At 26.5% G+C, this 21,065-nt stretch overlaps 2 protein-coding genes across 9 annotated transcripts in view; one reads left to right on the top strand and one right to left on the bottom strand.

Annotated features, from left to right (window-relative positions):
• LOC126897815 (E3 ubiquitin-protein ligase RNF123-like) overlaps positions 1–19,968 on the bottom strand; it is a 21,563-nt gene extending 1,595 nt beyond the window's left edge. Inside the window, exons 1-18 of one of the 5 annotated variants that reach the window (XM_050671694.1) lie at positions 15,272–15,386; positions 14,332–14,425; positions 14,130–14,220; positions 13,919–14,058; positions 12,610–12,757; positions 12,230–12,473; positions 11,962–12,159; positions 11,117–11,301; positions 10,821–11,023; positions 10,612–10,748; positions 10,121–10,397; positions 9,217–9,458; positions 9,039–9,149; positions 8,723–8,975; positions 8,484–8,646; positions 5,916–6,109; positions 4,566–4,705; positions 4,317–4,496 (exon numbers count right to left, since the gene is read on the bottom strand). In XM_050671694.1, coding sequence (XP_050527651.1) covers positions 4,317–4,496; positions 4,566–4,705; positions 5,916–6,109; positions 8,484–8,646; positions 8,723–8,975; positions 9,039–9,149; positions 9,217–9,458; positions 10,121–10,397; positions 10,612–10,748; positions 10,821–11,023; positions 11,117–11,301; positions 11,962–12,159; positions 12,230–12,473; positions 12,610–12,757; positions 13,919–14,058; positions 14,130–14,146 — 2,832 coding nt within the window. In that variant the 5' untranslated portion in view covers positions 14,147–14,220; positions 14,332–14,425; positions 15,272–15,386. Of the gene's footprint in view, positions 1–4,316; positions 4,497–4,565; positions 4,706–5,915; positions 6,110–8,483; positions 8,647–8,722; positions 8,976–9,038; positions 9,150–9,216; positions 9,459–10,120; positions 10,398–10,611; positions 10,749–10,820; positions 11,024–11,116; positions 11,302–11,961; positions 12,160–12,229; positions 12,474–12,609; positions 12,758–13,918; positions 14,221–14,331; positions 14,426–15,019; positions 15,178–15,271; positions 15,387–19,742 lie in introns of those variants that run through there. The other 4 variants (XM_050671692.1, XM_050671690.1, XM_050671691.1 and 1 more) reach the window with 4 other exon arrangements.
• On the top strand, positions 15,019–18,150 carry LOC126897817 (ATP synthase subunit gamma, mitochondrial-like). Of its 4 annotated transcripts, none has more exons than XM_050671698.1 (6): positions 15,019–15,130; positions 16,279–16,462; positions 16,522–16,736; positions 16,943–17,080; positions 17,154–17,374; positions 17,736–18,150. In XM_050671698.1, the coding sequence occupies exons 2-6, from the start codon at positions 16,313–16,315 to the stop codon at positions 17,843–17,845; spliced, it is 834 nt and encodes a 277-aa protein (XP_050527655.1). In that variant the 5' UTR covers positions 15,019–15,130; positions 16,279–16,312; the 3' UTR covers positions 17,846–18,150. The 4 variants fall into 4 exon arrangements, with proteins under 4 accessions (XP_050527655.1, XP_050527654.1, XP_050527652.1 ...); XM_050671697.1 differs by having other exon boundaries at positions 15,065–15,151; XM_050671695.1 differs by lacking the exon at positions 15,019–15,130 and adding an exon at positions 16,056–16,174.
• Positions 19,969–21,065: the final 1,097 nt, after the last annotated feature.

Below are 21,065 nucleotides of genomic sequence, written 5' to 3' on the forward strand. Positions count from 1 at the left end.
AAAAAACCCAGCACAGGGGGGTCGCGGCACAGTGGTGACGTGGCATAGTTGGATCAAGTATAATGATATCTGACAGTGATTAAAATCACTATAAAAAAAAAACGCTTCGATGCTAATCTTTGATAGTGTGCAAGCGGGCTTTTATATTAGTAAATCAACAACGTGGTTTGCCACTTGCATAACGACTAGCTAGAGTAGCAAGGGTCGCCACCACCTAGGCGAGGTGTCATACCTATCAGATATGATTACCGGACCATAGGTGGAATTTAATTTTAAGTGAATTAAAAGTATAATCTAAGTTAATATGTCGTTATATGTATAAATTACTATAATGCCTCGTGGTTTATAGAACACAATTATGACAATCAAAGTTGTATGTGGTTGATATGTAAAACATACCGTAGCCCGTGTCTAGATTAAGGAATAGGAATGAAATACACGCGAGTAATTAAGTTACTCGCGCAATAAAATAAATATTACAATTGAAATTAATAAGGAAATTTAATTTAATTGTTAAAAAAAGAAAATTAAGTTAAACATGGACAAAAATGCGAATGCATCAAAAACCATGTCTACAAATAAAGGCAATACAAATAAAATAAAATATTTAAACAAATAATATTACAAACATCACGGACGGTATTGGAACACATCCGTTAATGTTAACAGGAAATTAATGAAGAACACCAGGAGCGGTCTGGACACTCGCTCCTTAGCGTTGGCTAGAAGAAAAGGGAAACACGTGCTCTCCACACATAAACAAAATTAAGTTAATTTACAATAAAATAAAATTAAATAAAATAATTAATAAAATATAGCTCATTACATAAATATAATATAAAAAAGAAAACGATACCCGGTCTCCGAAGAGACCCATCCGATGGTCTGGATGCTTCGCCGAAAAGACCTGGCCGTTCGCCGTTGGCGGCTCTACTCCATCATTGAAAAATATGTCAATAAAACAACAAATGTGTGCACCCTAGCACGGTCAATGACAGAAGAAAGAATAGAGAAGAGTCAACACCGATCTAACGGCAATTTCAAATCGATAACGGCCAGTCTTTTTGGAAGGGATCAATACTGATAAACAATTCGATTTTAATTATATTTCTCTTTTATCGCCTTATCTAGCGGTCAGAGGCAAAATAATGAGTGGTTGACACCGCTGTGTCAGAAAAAGGTTCTTTCGCGCGATAAAATAAATAAATAGACATAACAAAAAATCATAAACGGTCCACCTTCGAATTTGTGACGTTAATAGTGTTTAATTTTAAAAAATTGGTGGATTATTCCAAAAGCTACATGATCTACTAGTTCCTTATTAATATCCTGATTAAGATAAAGTATGTCGAATGAAAGAGGGATTATTAAAAAATATTATTTCTCATAAAAAAATTGTGTTGATCCATACACTTTTCAATAAGTTATAGATTTTTTTTTTTTTTCAGTCTTCAATCCTTAGATTGGTTTGCTGCAGTTCTCCATGCTTCCCTATCATTACTCAATTCCTTTAGTTCTTTATAACTATTCTTCCCCATGTCACTTATTATTTGCTTCATATACTCCATCCTTGGTCTTCCTCTTCCTATAGGGCCTTCAACGTCGCTTTCTATGACGGTTTTTGTTATACTCTCATGGCGTAGTAGATGTCCTATCATTTTAGCTCTTCTAACTTTTATGGTATGCCATAGTATTTTCTTTTCTTTTATTCTATTTAATACTGCTTCATTCGTTATTCTATCAATCCATTTAATTCTTAACATTTTACGATAACACCACAATTCGAAGGCCTCTAGTTTTCTTTTCTCTATTGCACTGATTGTCCAGGTTTCACAGCCATATAAGGCAATACTCCATATATATATTTTTAAGAACCTTTTCCTTACCTCTAAGTCCATACTATTGGTGGTTAGTAGGTGTTTTTTATTCTGGAAAGCCCTCTTCGCTTGCGCTATTCTACTTAGAATTTCATCTTTACAACGGCCATCTTCCGTTATTTTACTTCCTAAGTAGTTAAAGTGTTGTACTTGTTCTATGCGTGCGTTATCTATGTATATATTAAGTTGAGAAGGGTTTGTCTTGCTGCACGCCATAACCTTTGTCTTTTTTTTATTTAATCGCATTCCATATTTGTCCCATAATATTTTATTGACCTTAGTTAAAATATTTTGCAGGTCATTTTCTGTTTCTGCGCAGAAAGCGATGTCATCAGCAAATCTCAGAGCGTTAATTGTTTCTTCCCCTATTCTAACTTCTTGCTTTACTTCTATTCTTAGTTCTTTCATTACTTCTTCAATATATAGATTAAACAGCATGGGTGATAGGTTACAGCCCTGTCGTACACCCTTTTTAATTTTTGCTATTTCTTCTTTTCCATCTATACGTATTAATAAAGTTTGATTTTTGTATAAATTATATATGCATCTTCTGTCGTAATACTTAATTCCAATTGATTTTAAAATATCGAATAATATACTCCACTTTACATTATCAAACGCCTTCTCTAAATCGACAAAGGCTATAAATGTATCTTTATTTCTTCTAATTTGTTTTTCAATTAGTATTCTCAGTGTTAGAATTCCCTCCCTTGTTCCTATGTTTTTTCTGAATCCGAATTGATCTTTACCCAGATTTTCTTCTATCTTTTTATCTATCCTGTTTTTGATTATTCTGGTGATAATTTTGGCGGCATGTGTGATGAGGTTTAATGTTCTGTACTCTTCACATTTTTGAGTTCCTTTCTTTTTTGGAATCAGTACCACAATACCCTTCTCGAAATCACTAATGGCTCTTCCCTTTAAATATATTTTATTGCATATTTTGTACAGTTCTTTTTTAACAGCTACGTCTGTGTATTTAAGTAACTCTGCTGGGATTTCATCTACACCATACGCTTTATTGTTTTTAAGGAAGTCCATCGCATGATCAAATTCGGCCTGCAAGATATAATCACCTTTATCCTCCTCATCTACATTATCTTCTTCCTCAAATATCATAGTTGAATTATCCTCATATAATTCTTCCAGATATTCTTTCCATCTTTTAGCCTTTTTATCAGCTTCTAGTAATAATTCGCCGTTTTTGTTTATTAGGGTACCTGCGTTTTGTTTCCTTTCACGAAAAAGCTTTTTGGTTTCTGAAAACGCCAGGTCACTTCTTCCTTTATTTTAAAAATCTTCTATTCCCTTACATTGCTCATCTACCCATTTTTCTTTAGCTTTTTTTATCTTCCTTTGCACTTCATTTCGTATTCTTTTGTATTGTTGTTATTCTTGAGTGTTAATTTGATTTTTATACCTTCTTCTTTCCTTTATTTGCTTAACTATTTCTTCTGTCATCCAAGGATTTCTCGTTATAGCATTGGTGTTAAACTAAACAAATGACAATAAATAAGTAGACAAATTAGGACTATGTAGGTAATCAAGTTAAGGACTCAACAGTGACAGAGAATTATATTCTAATTATTTTTAAACCTTAAAAAAACTGTTAAATTAAGATGGTTTTTTTTTCTTAATTACTCTATGTTTAACTACATAAAATCTATCTATCTTCTTGAAATAATTTTGTTGCTGTAGGCATGTGTTATTGAAATTATTTAATATTTTACGAATTTTTCAAAACTATCATGATAGTTATTGTGTTCCTGTTTTTCCCAAGCATAAAGTAAATGGCAAAAAAGACATTTCTATTTTATTAATTTTAAAAAATATATATATATAATAAAAATTGATCACCGATGTGCCTAATATTATATGAAATTAAAAATATTATTAATTTAAAACAAATCATAATAAAATGCTATGCTTTTAAAATGTTATGCTTCTCAACTTCACATTGAAGCTAAAATATTTAATTCACAAAGCCACAAAAAAATTACTAAAAAATCACTAATACATAGAATTAACAAAATTAAAAATCAAATATAAATGCATTATAAGAATATTATATACATTACAGAATTGAGCAAACATAGTATGCTAAAAATAAAAAACGATTAATTTTTAAGAGAGTTATAGATATTTAAACATTAATATTCCTGTCTTTCCTCACATTCTCATAATTTTGAAAAAGTTTCAATAAAATGTAAATATATTTTTGTTAATTTAAAAAACTGAAGCAATAAATACACATAAAACAATAAGTATATGTAAAAAAAATTTTTATTGAATTTTATGAAAGTAATTATGACCAAAATTTGGACATTTAGTTACCTCAAGTTCTTCATCAATTGACTAGGCAAGACATTTTTAGTGAAAAAAATATAAAATATTTTTTCTTATATTATTGTAAAAAATGTTTACAATAATAATTCTAACCTGAGCTATTCTTTCTAAAGATCCTTCTTGGTTGGTTACTAGGCTACGATCAAAAGTAATTACCATTTCAATAACTCGAAGTAATGTCACGGATAGAGCGTAACATGTTGAACACATTTTTAGTTTACTCATAATCTCTGCAGTTTGAGCTGTTTCATTATGAATTTCTATGTCCTTCACCTAAGCAAAATATTATATTGAAGTAGATACAATAATCAATATTATATTAAATGAATAAAATACACCCACTTCTTGAAATAAACTAATAAACTCTGAAAATGCCCAGTTCAGATGGTTTAGTGAATTATTTAAAAAGTTAGATGCCAAATATTTATCACTAGTTATTATCGATTTTATATCATTTTGAAAAACATATGCTGCTGGTCTTTCTACAAACATGAAAAAAATTATAACTAATAAAATCCAAGTTATTTTAATTTTCAACAGAGTCAAAAATTTACAAATCAGTGCAATTTTTCGCGTTGATTTCAAAGTTACAATTATATTTTTTTCTATTACCATGAAGTTTTGATATTATTACTAATTAGTTCAAAAAAAGTATTAACAAATTAAAAAAAAATGAGTTGAACATTTTTTTCTAACTCAAAAAGAATTAAGGAAAAATTGCAACAAAATCACGGCCACCGGCAGATTTGAACCTCGTACCTTAGGTGTAACAAACATTGGTGATACCAATTAAGCAAGCGTTCATCAAATTTGTTTTTCGATAAAATTGGCAATTTCAGCTAATTAAAATATTAAAGTTACTTTTTTTGACTTTAAAAAAAAAAATTAATGAGTTTAATTTTATATTCTATGGCAATTAAAATTATATAATGTTCATGAAAATCAGTGTACTCCCCTTATTAGGTATATTAAAATAAATTAAAATACAATATCAAGAATTTGAACACAAAAATAGCATGTTTTTTAACTACAGCAACCATTTGCACATAGAAGATAAGCCGTCGGGACAAATTTTACTTTTGTACTTGTAGTATATAACATAAGCTTTATTTTAACATATATTTGAAGCTCGGAGTATTTTCAGAATATTTTTAAAGCTTAAGTTAAAAAAGTTAAATTTTTGTGAAGAAGTTGCTATTTTGAATCCCTCCCTGTAGGCAGATAAAGAGCCAGATTTTTAAAAAATGTATATAAATGAAAGAGGAATACCTAAGTTAATTATTTAAAAAAAATAGATTTTGATTCGTTCATTTTTTAATAAATTATGGCAATTTTAAAAAAAAAAGTTTAAAAAATGTAGAAATTTACCGATTTTAAAAATCGTAATTTTTTAAGAGATTTTTACTAATTAAGAGGAACGAGGGTAAAATTTTCAATTTTTGAGGGCAATGCCTTCAACTAGAAACAATTTGTGATCTTTTGATGTATCGTTGAAAAAAGTCGGTCCAGTGAGAGCTGAGAAAAAGTAGTGACAGACACACAAAAAAAAAAATTAATAAAAAAATAATTGCATCATAGTAAATTTAATACCTTCTTAGCTTCGCATCAAAGCTAAAAGTCCCTTCAAACATTTTGTTCAAAATTCAAACTCGCATATGAGATTTATTTATATTTTTAAAAATTCATATATACCTTTTCCCATGTTAATGAACAAAATATCTTCAATTGTCTCTTGAGGAGGTATTCGTCGGTTTTCTAAATGAGGCGGTTGAGTATGTCGAAATCCAAATCCAGATCCATACCAAATTAACATCAATACAATATTTGTTTTTGCCCATATTTTCTGATCCAGTGGTTTGAATATTGAATGCATTGCATGCAAACGACTATTATTATAATAATTTAATATTTGAACTCATATTTATATAACAAAAACTACTATAAATAAAATAATAATAATTTGTTTCAAAGTAAACACATAATGCTATATTATTTTACATAGTCAAATAAATTTTATATTCAAGTTTAAAAATACTATTCAAAAATAGATGTCCAACATTTGAGCCCCAATTCAAAGTTTCTTTTTTACCTAGTTAACTCTAATATATCTCTTTTCTTTTTCAGTAGTTCAAAACATATAAATAATAAGGTCTGACAATAAAGAGACGTTTTTTCACACTCATGATGGGTCTACCTCATTATTCAAAATGGGTTGTACTTACTATATACCAAGTCTTAATACTCCTATTCCATCAACCTGAATCCCCTTTCTTCTTCATTTATTACCGAGTGCATTGCTATTGTCAATGCATTATTCTACATTTCTGTTTCTCTGGATACTTCTTTTTTCATCTGCTCAGATTTGCAGGCAAACCTTTTTGCTATTAATATTAACCCCTTTGGTTCTCAAACTTTCCCTATAAACTTTTAATTAGAGCACTTCTCAAAATTTTACTTTTGGTAAAGAAGTTCAATTCCATTGGGTCCCTAGCTATATCAGGGGATCCGCAGTAACAAGTTCGCAGATTTTCATCATTTCTATGTTATTCTTCCTTTTTTCTCCCTTATTCTGATGCTTTACATTACTTTAAATCTACCTGATTGAAGCGTGACTCACCAAGTGATCTTCTCTCCCCGTCTATTTTTTCTTATCTTGTCCACGTTTGACGCTACACCTATACTCCCTCTTATATATTCGTCCTTTATCCTATCTTCTCTAGTCACTCCACTCATCCATCTAAGCATTATCATCTAGGCTACACTCATTCTCTACTCAAATCCTTGTCAACCGCCCAACAATCTGAATCATACATATAGCTGGTCTCACTACAGTCTTTAGAACTTACCTTTCATCCTTATTGGAATTCTTTTATTGCATAACATATTAGACGCTTCTCACAACTTCACCCATCCTCCCCCACTTTTTACCCTGGTACAAGTACCTATACATTACCTCTATTATTTTAATATACCTTTTTGACACTCCTTTTCTCATTATTGCACACTTTAAAACCTCTCTCGTTATTTTATCATATGATTTCTCCAAATCTATTATATACCTTACATTGTGATAATCTTTAGACCTTTTTTTCTCTTACTTTTGAAAGTCTACAGACATCTTTTTCACCTTCCTTTGTTCCTAGCATATCAAACAACTTATCATACCTTTTAAATTTCGCCTTACTTGCTGCACACTTGGCTTCTTTACACAATCATTTATACCCTATCTAGTCTTATCACCTGTTACTCTTCTGTCATACTTTAAACTGCTTTTTCTTACTCTTTATGATTTTCTGAACGTTCTCATCCCATCACCAGGTTTCCTTGTTTTCTGGCATTCTACTTCTACTCTCACCAACAATCTCCATTGTAGTATTCTTTACACGATTATCAAAGCTATTTCACACAACATCTATGTTTCCCTCGACATTTCACACCGTCCTCTCTTTTATCGTCTTTAAAAACTCTTTCATTTTTCCTTTTCAATATTTACTACCGGATCCTCGAGTTCCTCCTGCATATAATGTTCTTCCCTCTTTCTAAAATAAGTATTAACCACAGCAAGATCATACGATATTGCAAAATCCAGGATTCTTTCTCTAGCTCATTCTTCCCACTAAAATCATACCTTCCATGTACTCATTCTTCTCATTACCTACATGTTCATTCATATCTCCACCTATTACCTATTACCCAACCCAACCCAACCACATCCTCATTACCATATATTTCTTGCATCACCTCATCCAACTCTTTCCAAAACACTTCCTTGTCTATTTCATCACATCCTATTTGTGGTGCACAGGCAATTATCACATTCAACACTTTTTCATTGAAAATGAATTTTACGACTATAATTCTGCCAACTTCTCCTAACTACTTCTTCTACTTTACTTTTCATCTCTTCGTCCATTATTATCCCTACACCATTCTTTGTATTAGACTTACCTAAGAATAATATTTTGTCACCTAATTCCCTTACTTTCTATCCCTTCCAATTAGTTTCCTGCACACAACAAATGTTTTCCTCTTCAATTTTTCTACTAATTCTCTACTGTTACAAGTTAATGTTTCAACATATCACATACCTATTCTTATTTTGTATCTATTTTCTATCTAAGTTTAAAAACATTAATATTTTTATCTCAAGCCCTGCAGTAAAAAAATACACAAAAAACAATTACTTTTAAAATATGATATTGGTTGATTTAAAGAAAAATTATTACTATACAAAAATACATTTTTATGAATTAATGATACCTTGAATCTGAAGCAGATTCTAAAATTTGAACAGAATGAGGATGTGTAAAATACAATGTTATGCCTTGTAAAATTATATCTTTTGATTTAGGATGAACTATTCTAATATCTTCAAAATGTTCAAGAAAAATTTCTCCTATCAATTGAGCTAACCATTTTTTGTCTAAAAATAAATAATAATTTTTACTATTACTAACCAGTTCTAACTAGTTTACAAATATAACCAAAAACATTATTACCTGTAACAATTCCTTCATACTGCTGAATTGCATTAGTATAATCTGGTAACATAACTGTCAAACCTAATAAATTATCTAGATAGTATTCTGGTAAAAATCTAAACAGCTCCTCTTCATATTCTGAACAATTTTTAATCGTACTAGCAACCACCATCAACATCCAAGATAAAATTTGCTCTTTAGAATCAAAAAAAATCATACTCAATAACCAAGCCATATAACGAGAAGTGAGGATTAAATTATGTTTAACTCTCTAAAATAAAAAATATAAAATGTTAATGCAAATATATTTTTTAATTTGATCATAATTTAAAACTTTTAAATTTTCTTCATTTTCTTCTTTATTTTCTTTTGATGATTTTATTTCATAATTTATCACAGCATACTCGACTGATAAATCAGCTAAACGTTCTTTAAAAGACACATACTAAACAATCATACAAATAAAACTAATATTTAAAGGAAATACAATTTTTTATTGCAACAATATTTACTTCAACCAACTGTTTATGCCCTGCTATGCTGTATAAACAAATTATATTATTAAATATATCTGAAAGAACACTCCTTGTATCAACAAAAATGTTATTATATTCAGATGAAATTCTTTTAAAAACATTTGTCGATTGTATAAAATTATCTTCAACGTCTCTATCTTGTGTAATTGCCACAAATCTCGACAAAATTGCCATTAAATTAGCTGTTGGATCTGCTTCAACTATGTCATCATCTTCAGCTATATCATAAAATTATTTTGCAGGTTTATTGTACATAGCATTTTATGTGTTAGAAGAAAAATTAAAACAAATTTTTTATGAGGGGCAGAAACAATAAGATAACCAGGATATGAATATTTATTCAGCAGCCTTTTTATATTCATGCACTGTTTTAACTTCGCCCGCAATTCTTTTTTTTTCATCTATTTAAAACTGCCTATCAAAGAATATGTATATATTTTATATATGATTAGAAAGAATGAAATCAATTTTTATTAATCATATTAACACCCCTGAAGTACCAGTGTTTTTTTAAAAATTTGAAAAAAATTATTTTCTATTGTCTTCGTATCTTTGTCGTCATAAATTAAATAATAGACTTAGAACAGTGATACTAACAAAAACCATATGCAAGGCAAATTATAAAACAAATCTGTAATAAAAATATATATTAATATTTTGGAAAAAAATTTTTCATTGAAAAAATCATATTTAAGAGCTCTTTTTAAAATTTTATTTCATTTATCCAATTATAAGTTAAGACTTAGGAATATTAAGTGATAAAATATTCATATTCTTAATAAAAGTTGATCATTTTTGCAATTAATAAAATTGAACAATAACTTTCTCAATTTTATTTTTAGTAATACAAATTATTCTATGAGAAATTTTCATAAATTACATAGAATACTGCTTAATGAAGAATTTCCATGGTCATTCACAAACTCAAGTAGTTTAGTATTTATCTCTGTTTTGTATTTTGTTTTTAGATAGGGAAATGTTCCTCCAATTCTTTCAGTCCCAATAAAATTTAAGTGATCAAAATAAAAAATATTTGGATAAATTTTGACAAGTTTATACTCCATTAACTCTTTTCTCCAAATTAATTGTATTACCATTGCTAATCTAAAAATTGTACTTAAAATAACTGGACCAGGTAACTTTAGCATTGGATCACTCTGAATAAGAAAAAACACAAATTAAATTAAAACACCACAGTATATATTAATTCTGAAAAAATATTATTTTTTAATCAATAATTAGTTAAGTAATTTAAGTTTATAATAAGTAAAGTAATTTCTTAAAGTTAAATCAAGAAATAATTAAAATTTAACTGACAATATAGATTAAATAAATTCATGACATAAATTATAGTTAAAATTTTGTAATTACTCTCCAATACATCATGTTTTCTTGAATAAAATTATGAAACCTTCTTGAAAATAGAACTCTGGAGCTTACTTCCATTTCAGTTTGATCATTATCGCACAATAACTTTTCTAAAAATATTATTTGAAATTCTTCTATACCTAAATTACCATTATAAAAAAAATAATTAATTCAAATTTTTATTAAATTAGAGAAACTTTTATTAACTTAACTATTAACTACTTCTTGAATTCTTGCACAAGCATTTTTATATGATGTTTTATTATGTTTTGTTTTATCAGTTAAAAGGGCAGATAGAAGTTTAAATTTAATGTCCTCAATTATTGCAATATTTTCAATACTCCAGTAAACATCAGGTACAATAATTTGAAATATATCATCTGATGGAGCAATTATATGTAAAAAATATGAAAACCTGAAAGACGAAATCACAAGTAAAGAAATCGATGATTTATTCAATAAAATTAAAAAAAAAACATAGATATCTAAACATGTTATTCATTCATACCTAACTTTGTCAAAAAATATCTTTTTTATTAAATGTCTTCTAGTTTTCCTTTCAGAGCAAAATTCGATCAATAGTTTGAGTATAAGTATTTGATATGAAACATCAAAACCATTTCTCCAAATGCATTTAAATTCGCTTGACATATAAAACAAAATATTTTCCAAAATAAAAATCATTTTGTTTTCCTAGGAACATAAGATTTACTGTAATTAGTAATTAATATGAACATTTATGAATTATCTTCAGAGGAGGCAGCAATGGCTCTTTAAAAATAGAATGAATTATTTAGAATAATCTTAGCCATATTACAAGATTTAATGAAAAAAGATTATTAATATTATTATATTAAGTTTTAGAGGCTTGATGAGATCAAGTATGATTGAGTATAAGAGTATGAAGTTATGCTCTTATAACTACTAGATGAGGGTTGGGGAATAAATGTAAGAAAACTTTTACCACTCATAAATTGTAAATTTAACAAATACATTTTTACTTCAAGATATCTGTCTATAATATTAAAATTTATTAGTTATATATAAATAATTACTCATAATAATAATCAGTGGCATATCCAGGGGACTAAAATGGCTAGGTGACCCCTAGCTGTGCTAAACCAACATTTTAGATAAATAATCATCTTAAAATATTTCACTAACATTTTTTTGGTATAAGCTCCCTCATTGAAAAATCTTGGGTATGCCAATGATAATAATAACCACCACCTATAAAAACAGGATTATTTTTATTACAGATGAGATTTGAAAAACATTTCTGAATAATTAATTTCAGTAAATAAACTATCAAAATTTTACCAATAAACTATTAATATTTATTGAAAATCTTACAGGTAAATATTCCCACATTATTTTAAGCAACTCTATTACATCTTTTGGTTTCTTTTTATACAAAGATTCAATACATTCAATAACATAATAATCTATTAAGTATGGTATTGACATTAAAGTTCCAAATTGCTTAAATAACACTGTCTTAATAATATTTCTAACTATACTTTGATTAGTTAATTTTTTAATGTCTTTGGTCTATAATTTAAAAAATAATGCTAATATTATAATTTATAAGAATGAAAATATATTTTAAATATTTACTCACAGATAACTGTAAATTAATAGATGATTCTACTACATTGTATATTTTAGGTTGAAGCTGTTTTAAGTAATTCATTAAAATAACTGGGGTATCAATTAATGGCCTTGCTCCACTAACATTAAACTTGAATGGTTTTTTACCCAAATTAACTGATATTCGCTCTTCACTAGTTAACCCTATTGTTGGATAAAAGGTTAAATCTTTAACATTCACATTTTCAAAAGCTTTTCCTAATGGTTGACCATTACTTAAAGTTAAAAAAAAAAATTATCTATTATATTTCTACTTATTATTGAAAGAAATTAAAATATTTCTAAAATAGAATTGTTTTTATTTATAAAATGCACATTAAAAAAAGTTGAATGATAATTAAAAATTAATACTTGAAATATTCGATAGTTTGGTTGGTAAAATCAAGTACACAACCAATTACATTTCCGACTCTCCACTTTTTTCCATATATTGAAATATTTGAATTATGAGTAGCTTCTGTGCGGTAACCATCAAAACCATATGAATCTACTGTTTCACCTAAACATAAAATAAAATAAATAATTAATTAATTAATACAGTAATATATTAATTTTTTATATTTATTAAAAAAAATGAATTAAGGTAAAAATAAACATTGACTTCATACACAAATTTCAACTATGTTTGAATACATACTTATCAATATTTAATTACAGTGGTGTAGACAGGGAACCAAGGTGACCTGGCGCCCACAGTAATAGTAATGTTCACCTCTAAAATAAAACTATTTAAAGATTTTTTTACTATGACCCCCTTCCCATTATGTATTCCTAGATTTGCCATTAATTACTTACAAACGAAAAAAGTAAAAAAATGATAAATATTATTAACATCATACAATAGTATTTAAAAATAGGGGCTACTTAGTTCTAAAATTCAAAAAATATTTTCTTGTTGAGCTCATTATAAAATACCCTAAATAATTAATTGCAATCATAATTTCATCAATTTTCAGTTATAATGATGGTAAAAAAGTTCTAAACCAGAAAAAAATGTTGCTGTTGATTTAAAGTAAAAGGACTACAAGATTCTAAAGGTAACAGTACCAGGACTTATGATTTCTGGTACTAGGATGAGACTACAGCTCATACAGCATGTTTCTACAAGAAATTTTTCAGGAATTATTTCCAGGACTCTTTGTACAAAGCTGTTTTATGATAACTGTGTTAACCTGATTTAAATCTCAACGATTGCTTTCAATGGAGTACCTTACAGTTAATGTTTTGAAATATGTTATACATTTTTGAATAAACTAATAGTTTCACAGAGAAATTTAAGGTATTTCAAATATGTTAGACACAATTATAAAAAAACTTCCAAGGAAGGCTCCAAATATGTATCAAGGCCACTATTAAGGCAACCAAATTTTAACAACTTTATTTTAAAAAACCTTTTTTTATCTACAATTGAAAATTAAATATTTATGAAGTTATATTTCACCATATTTTTTTCAATCCCCTATGAAATTAATGAATTATTTCTGATGTACTCTGTATTATATAAGAACTTGCATAATATTTTCATTCAATACAACTTTAGAATATCAATGTATAATTGGAGATGTTATTGATATGTGTAGGATGTGAAGTAGTCAATGCACCTCATTACTTTAAGATAGTAAAATTATTAACATAATTTATGTACATTCTTAAATATTACCAACTCCCGAAGAATCTGTAAACACACAAGATTTAGTAGCCCATCCAATTTTCATTGAACCATTTGAACATAACTGGACTTCATATTGATACAATCCATGATTAACTCCAATATTAGCTTTGATAGTAGCTAATCCACTTCTACAATAGATAGTATCAAATAGAGTAAAAGAAACGGCTCCATAACTATTTTTTGTGTCAAAATACTCTACATTATTGAAAGAAGCATTTTCTCTAACAATAATTTCCTCAAATTCAGCAGACTTCCCTAACTCTTCTATAGCTGTTATCAAATTTTCTTTACTGTAATATAAACAGCAAATAAAAATTTAAATAACTCTTCAAAGTAATTTAATTTTAATAAAACTTAACATATTCATGATAAAAGGGATTAAATAAAATATTATGGCATACTTAAGAAAGATATCACTTGAGTATGAAAATTTTTTCAGCTCATTAATACTGTTTTTTCCAAATATTTGACCAATTTCTTTTGAAGCAATTTTTCCTGGATAAAATTCTTTTTTAAATTTTAGGTTATATTATAAAAGTACACACACAAAATAAGAACAAAGTGGTAGATAACTAAAAATATATTTTATAAAAAGTGATAAATTAAAAAAATTTCAACTTTGAATAACATTTTGTTAATTTAATATGGTTTTTTGTGATGTGCTCCACCGTCTCAAAAGCGATTTTCATATATCTTTAAAACTTATTGCACTATTTTAACAAACTGTTCTTTAAAAATAATAGTAGAAATAAAATATAATTATCGAGAATAATATTATGTATTGAAAGCTACAAAAAAATATGTTATTAACATTTTACAAAATAAAAAAAGTACTTAAAATTAATTTATAAGAGTATTTATAAAAAATCATTAAATTCTAATGATTTAAATTTCATAAAAAAAAATCATTGTTTCATGGTGAAATTTTGGATAACATTATTATAAAACACGTAATTTTAAAGCTTAAACAATGTAAAATATGACTATTTTTCTAGTCTTATTATAGTCCATTTTGCTAGTGATATTAAAAAAACGTAACAAAATGAACCGATTAAATTTTTAATTATTTATTTTATTTTATTGTTTTACCGTCCAATGGAAAATCGAGTTCATTATCTTCGCTACTCATTATGAAAGTAAACAAATATATGAAGGCAATTGATTTAAAAAAACAAATGTTCCAATCAAATATTCTACGAAGTAAAAAATATTTCTATTTTGGTAAAATTATAATCATAATCATCTCAAAAAAATTTAATTTAACGGTATCATTGGAAACAAACGAAAATATAAACGGAAAAGACTACTATAGAATAATTTTATCGTACTTATAAAACTTACATCAAATTACAATTTGTTTTTGATGAATTTTGAAGACAGTTAATGCAGTACATCTGAAGTTTTTTTTTAATTTTTACTTTGGAGTACTAATAACTATACAGATTTTTAAAATAAAATTTATTGTATATAAGTTTCTAATGCAATTTCTTTTTTATTGTGTTATTCTTTAAACAAAGCGTGATTGCCGGATGAGATTCTTCTAAATTCACGTTTTTAACCTCTAGGTCAGGACAACTCTTTGATGAGATTAATAAAATCAATTGTTAATCATTTTCAATATATGCCCCTTAAATTTTGCTGTTTAGGACTATTAACCTTTTGACCTATCTTAAATACGCTACTACAAATTATAATGTAAATCACAAAATAAATTTTTTTAGTGAGTAAACATAAATCTACTGTAGCTTAACAAAAGTGTAATGAAAAAATTTTTAATTTAATTTTATATTACATATAATAATTTACATAGACATATTTATTATGATTAATTTTGATCTTCATTAGGATCAAAATGCCTGAACATTTTCAAGAAAAATTCGGCATGTTCCATAAAAAAAGGGTTTTTGTTTTCATGAATCCTTAGAAGAATTGTGTGATTTTCAGCGATTAAAAGCTGCCTCTCTAGAGTAGTTTTTTAAACACAAATTTCTAGGTTTTGAAATTGTTATAATGTAAAACTTTGATACCCCAAAATATCACTTCTTTTATTTTTTGTCTTGCGGCACTGTTGGTAGCAATGTTAGACACATTTCTTTTAATAATTCTATGTCATAACTCTTACTTTTAATTTTAATTAAGAAATTCTCAATATTTCTTGTTGTTAATTAATAAAATTATGTTTGTTTATTAAATCAATTTTCTTGTAATAATGATGATTAACTATTTAACTAAAATTATGAAGTTGTAAGTATGTTGAGTAAATTACCAATAAATTTTAATTTTTAAGTGTAATAATATTACTATTCAATACTCAATACAGTAGAAATAAATATAAATTATTTTTGTAGAAAATTTGCAGTTTTTCACCAACCAAGTCGTCCCATGACCACTCTAAAACAAATTTCTATGCGTCTGAAGTCCATTAAAAGTATACAAAAGGTAACAAAAACTATTAAATTAGTATCTGCTGTTAAGTATGCTAATGCTGAATATGAACTGCAGCTAGTTCACTCTTACGGAGAAAGAATAACAGTAAGTTATTAAATAAATATACATTAATAAATTACAAAATAATTTACTTATTTTTTAAGCCATTTTTCAAAAAGTATTGTGCTACAGAAAATTTTGAATGTTTAGAAAAAGATAATAAGTTGATTGTAGCTATCACATCAGACCATGGTTTGTGTGGAACATTAAATACTAATGTTTCTAAAGCAATACTTAATGAACTAGCTGTTGAATCTACTAAATGTATAACTAAAGTAGTATGTGTTGGAGACAAATCAAGAGTGTTATTGCAAAGGTTGTATGTAAATGATTTATAATTTGTACAGGCCTTGAATTGGTGATACAAATTTTTCCTTTTAACTTCTATTTGTCTAGTAAAATTTTATTATAATAATTTTTATAATTTAGTAAGCATTACTATTAGTATACTAATTTTTACAAATGATTTCATCTTTCTAAAACATTTTTTTATATTAAAGTTTATTAACAAACTACTTTCTATAGATTTTGCGCTGAAAAAATTGCAGTTGTTACTAATGAAATTAGTTGTAAGCCTACAACATTTTTGGATGCCTCTAAGGTGGCTATTCAATTACTTTCCTTGGATTACACTTGTGGAAAAATAGTTTTTAATAGATTAAAGTAATAAAACAAAACTACTGTGCTTAATAATACTGATAATTTGTTAATATTTATACTCTAAATTATATTTAAGATCTATTGTGGCTTATCAAATAGCAGAAATTCCATTAATCAGTTTCAAAACTATGTTAACAGCACCTATGTTACAAGCATATAACAGTCTTGATCAAAGTGTTGCAGAATCCTATCAAGATTTTACAGTGGCTGCATTAATTTACTATTCATTTAAACATTCTGTTTGTAGTGAACAGTTGTCCAGAATGACTGCTATGGATAATGCGAGTAAAAATGCAAGTAAGTATTATATTTTATTAGAAGTATTTATAATATTATCAAATTTTAAATACATTTATCAAACAAAGAAATTGATTGTTTTTGTAATTTGTATGCATTTATCAAATTATTTGAACATACATTATTGTTTGTTAAATTAATATCAATATTTTATAGTTTTATTTTTATACTATTCAATAGTTTTAAAGTTCATCAAGTTGTCCTTCTATAATCAATAAAATATTATCATAGGGTAAAATGTTGGTCATATAACGCACAAATTTATGGCATAAAATTATTCAGAAAATGTATAAGAATATATTTCAAATTTTTTTAATTAAAAAAAAAACCAATTTATAAATTTTCTTTTTATATTGAATAGATGAAATATATAAAAAACTTACATTAAAATTCAATCGCACTAGACAAAATGCCATAACAAGAGATTTAATTGAAATTACATCAGGAGCTGGAATTTCAAAGTCGATTTAGGTTTGCAATTGTATAATATTATAAGTTTTTATATTTTTATAAATTTAAAAAATATTTATCTACTATGCATTCAGATGTATATAAATCATATTTTTCAACATGTATAATTATAGTTTGCAAAATTATTATTGTTAAAAAATTGACTTTCATTTCGTTTTTAATTTTCTATGATGATAACAATTTGTTTATTATTTCATATCTATATATATATATATTTTGTCTTGATATAAAATTATTATGAGTTATATTTTTTCAATTTAAAAATAATTTTTTTAATTTAAATACAATTTGAAATTTTAAAATTATGAGAGCATGTCTATCTATATTCAAAATATGATCAACAGGACTGATGGTCCAGCGTTTCTCAGCGTAAAGCCTTGGCTGGCGCGGGTACAGTTAACCTCGTTAATATTTATTATTACAATATTTTTAATATCCTATACGTCAACTGCCTATGCATTACCAAAAAGTTATGACAAAGCCGTAAAACTGATGGATACTAACATAGAGTACTACTGCTATATTAATTAATATTAGGATTTTTACTCTGTTAGGCACATTTTATGCTGTTAATAAATGAGGGCCACAATAACATTTAAAACTCTTCATAAATAATATAACTAATATATCTGAATAAATATTATTATGTTTGAACTATATTAATATGAATTTAATTATTTTTAATATTTTTAAATTAAATAACTACTTAAAGAAAAACGAATAACAATAATATTCTTTATAATAATTATAATTATAAAATGTCAAAATTTACTGATTTTTATATATCGTAATTTTTTTGAGAATGTCCCCCATTTACAGCAAATGAGGGAAGTTTTTCAATTTTTTAGGGCAATGTCTTCAACTAGATATGATTTGTGATCTTTTGTAGATTTTTAAAAGGAATTTTATAACGGTTTTAAAAGAAACGCCGACTACTATTTTCTTAATTATATCATAATTACAAGTTTTTTGATTTATTATTTACATATGAACAATTTAGTATTGTAATTTTTACGGATAAATTATAAAAAAAATGTATAATTACATTGTAACGTAAATGTATATTTGGTTATATCTATGGCAAACATGTATCAAAATTTTAAGTATGGATTTATAAAAAATAAATAAATAAAAAGAAAGTATACTCCCTTAATTTGATTATTCTGACCTTCGTGTGTTAATTATTATTTCAGTTAGAAAATTAATTAGTAGCAGATATAATTAATTACAGAAATTATAGTATATATTATATATTATATACTATATAATAAGCCATTGTTGGCTAGAACATTTTTCTTGTAAAGGGCAGTTCATTCATTGTTATATACTTCATGTATTGACTTTAAAAACAGCAACAATTCTCCCTAAAAATATTTATAACTAAAGCCGGATTCCCACGAATGGTGTACTTGCCAAGTACACCAATAATTGTATACTTGCCAAATCATCCAATTATTAACAAGTGGAGCATTCCCATGATTGATATACTTGACAAGTATACCAGTACTTGTACACTTGTACAAGTAATAAATAAAAGCCAAGTATACTATTCCTACGACTGGATCAAATGCCAAATAATTGTATTGGGGGTGGGACCTGAAAAATATTAAGTCATGTATCATTTGCTTTTTTAGCACTGCAGTGTTTGGACGTTTCAGTGAGTGATTTAAAATACATTTTTTAGTATTGCTAGTTTCGATACTTTTAGTTTATTTTTTTTTTTAGTTAAAATAGTTCTTTAACTTTAACTATAATTTTTAGTTTTTATTTATCTAATTAACCTTAAGTTAATTAAAATGGCTATTTATGCTTCATACATAATTATGTGTGGAGAGTACTTAAAGTACAAACAATTAATTGAAAAAAAAATACAAAAAAAAAAATGTAAAAATGTTACCGTAAAATAAGATGAAGGTTTTACTAAACTTGACCAAACAATTGAACAGCCACCACTTCAAAATAGAATTTTGATAGCGAAATGCATTCATTTTATATCATTAATACACTTATTTACTTTTTTTAGTAATTTGGCATTTCTAGTAAAGCCTTTTATTTATTTACTACCTATATTCATTTTTAGCTTGCATTCTTATTATGATTACTTACAGGTGATACTTACTGATATAAACGTCAAGAGTTATCAGTTTACTTAATTTCGATGAGCAGTGTTGGTTGCAAAAACAAAAATTGGGCGATTAATTCATTTTTATTTAATTATAGCCATCGAAGTTTGAAATAAAACTATTTTTACACACATAGTTTATTTATTTATTTATGTATAATATACGGGTGTTAACCCTTTTACAATTAAAATATTTATAAGTACAGTAAAAATCATTAATAACATAAATAGTTACAAAAAAAAAATAATAATGACATTTTTGTAGTTAATAAAAAATATAATAATAATAAATTATACAAGAGAATTTGAATTTAAATTTAAGGCCAAATAAACAATTCTGTCTGAATACAAAACGCTACATAGAAAAAAATATATATATTAGTTCTAATATAACTTTATAAAATAGAAAATGCTATTACTATAAAATATTTTTCAGTACTAAACTGTATTAATCTTGTTTTCGGTATCCAACAACATTGGCAATTAAAGCAAATTTGAGGTTAGTTTCCATAAAAATTAAAGAAAAAAAATACGACAGAGTAAAACTAATAGTGTTTCAGCTACGCACCCGTATATAATTTTTTACTTGCAAAAATGAAGCAGAATTTTACAAATATAAACATTTTAGTAGAATATTAAACTATCCAATAATATTTATTTTATACTTAATATTCATAAATTAATAAGTTATATAATTAATACATTATGTAATCAACCTTAACTATTAAATTATATTTACAATTATACTATAAAATAGTTTTACTTATCTATTAAATTAAATCAACTAATTAGGCCAACATAAACCACCGCTGTACTGTACAAATATAGGTGGGTGGGGAAGAAAAAATTGTGTTACCGATAGCCACCCTAAAATCAAATATTGGATAAGTATTTGTCAAGTACTCAAGTGTGCACTAGTGAACTACAAGTGTAAACTTGTCAAGCCATTAATTCCTTTGACTTGTGTTACATTTACCGACAATCCGCGGGAAACTGACAAGTGACCAATAATTGTACAAGTATAGTGTTCCGACGGCTTGACAAGTATACACAAGTGACAAATATTTGGCAAGTACACCAGTCGTGGGAATCCGGCTT

The sequence above is a fragment of the Daktulosphaira vitifoliae genome, unplaced genomic scaffold (genome assembly GCF_025091365.1).
Source record: "Daktulosphaira vitifoliae isolate Bord-2020 unplaced genomic scaffold, ASM2509136v1 Scaffold_2, whole genome shotgun sequence".
Taxonomy (NCBI): domain Eukaryota; kingdom Metazoa; phylum Arthropoda; class Insecta; order Hemiptera; family Phylloxeridae; genus Daktulosphaira; species Daktulosphaira vitifoliae.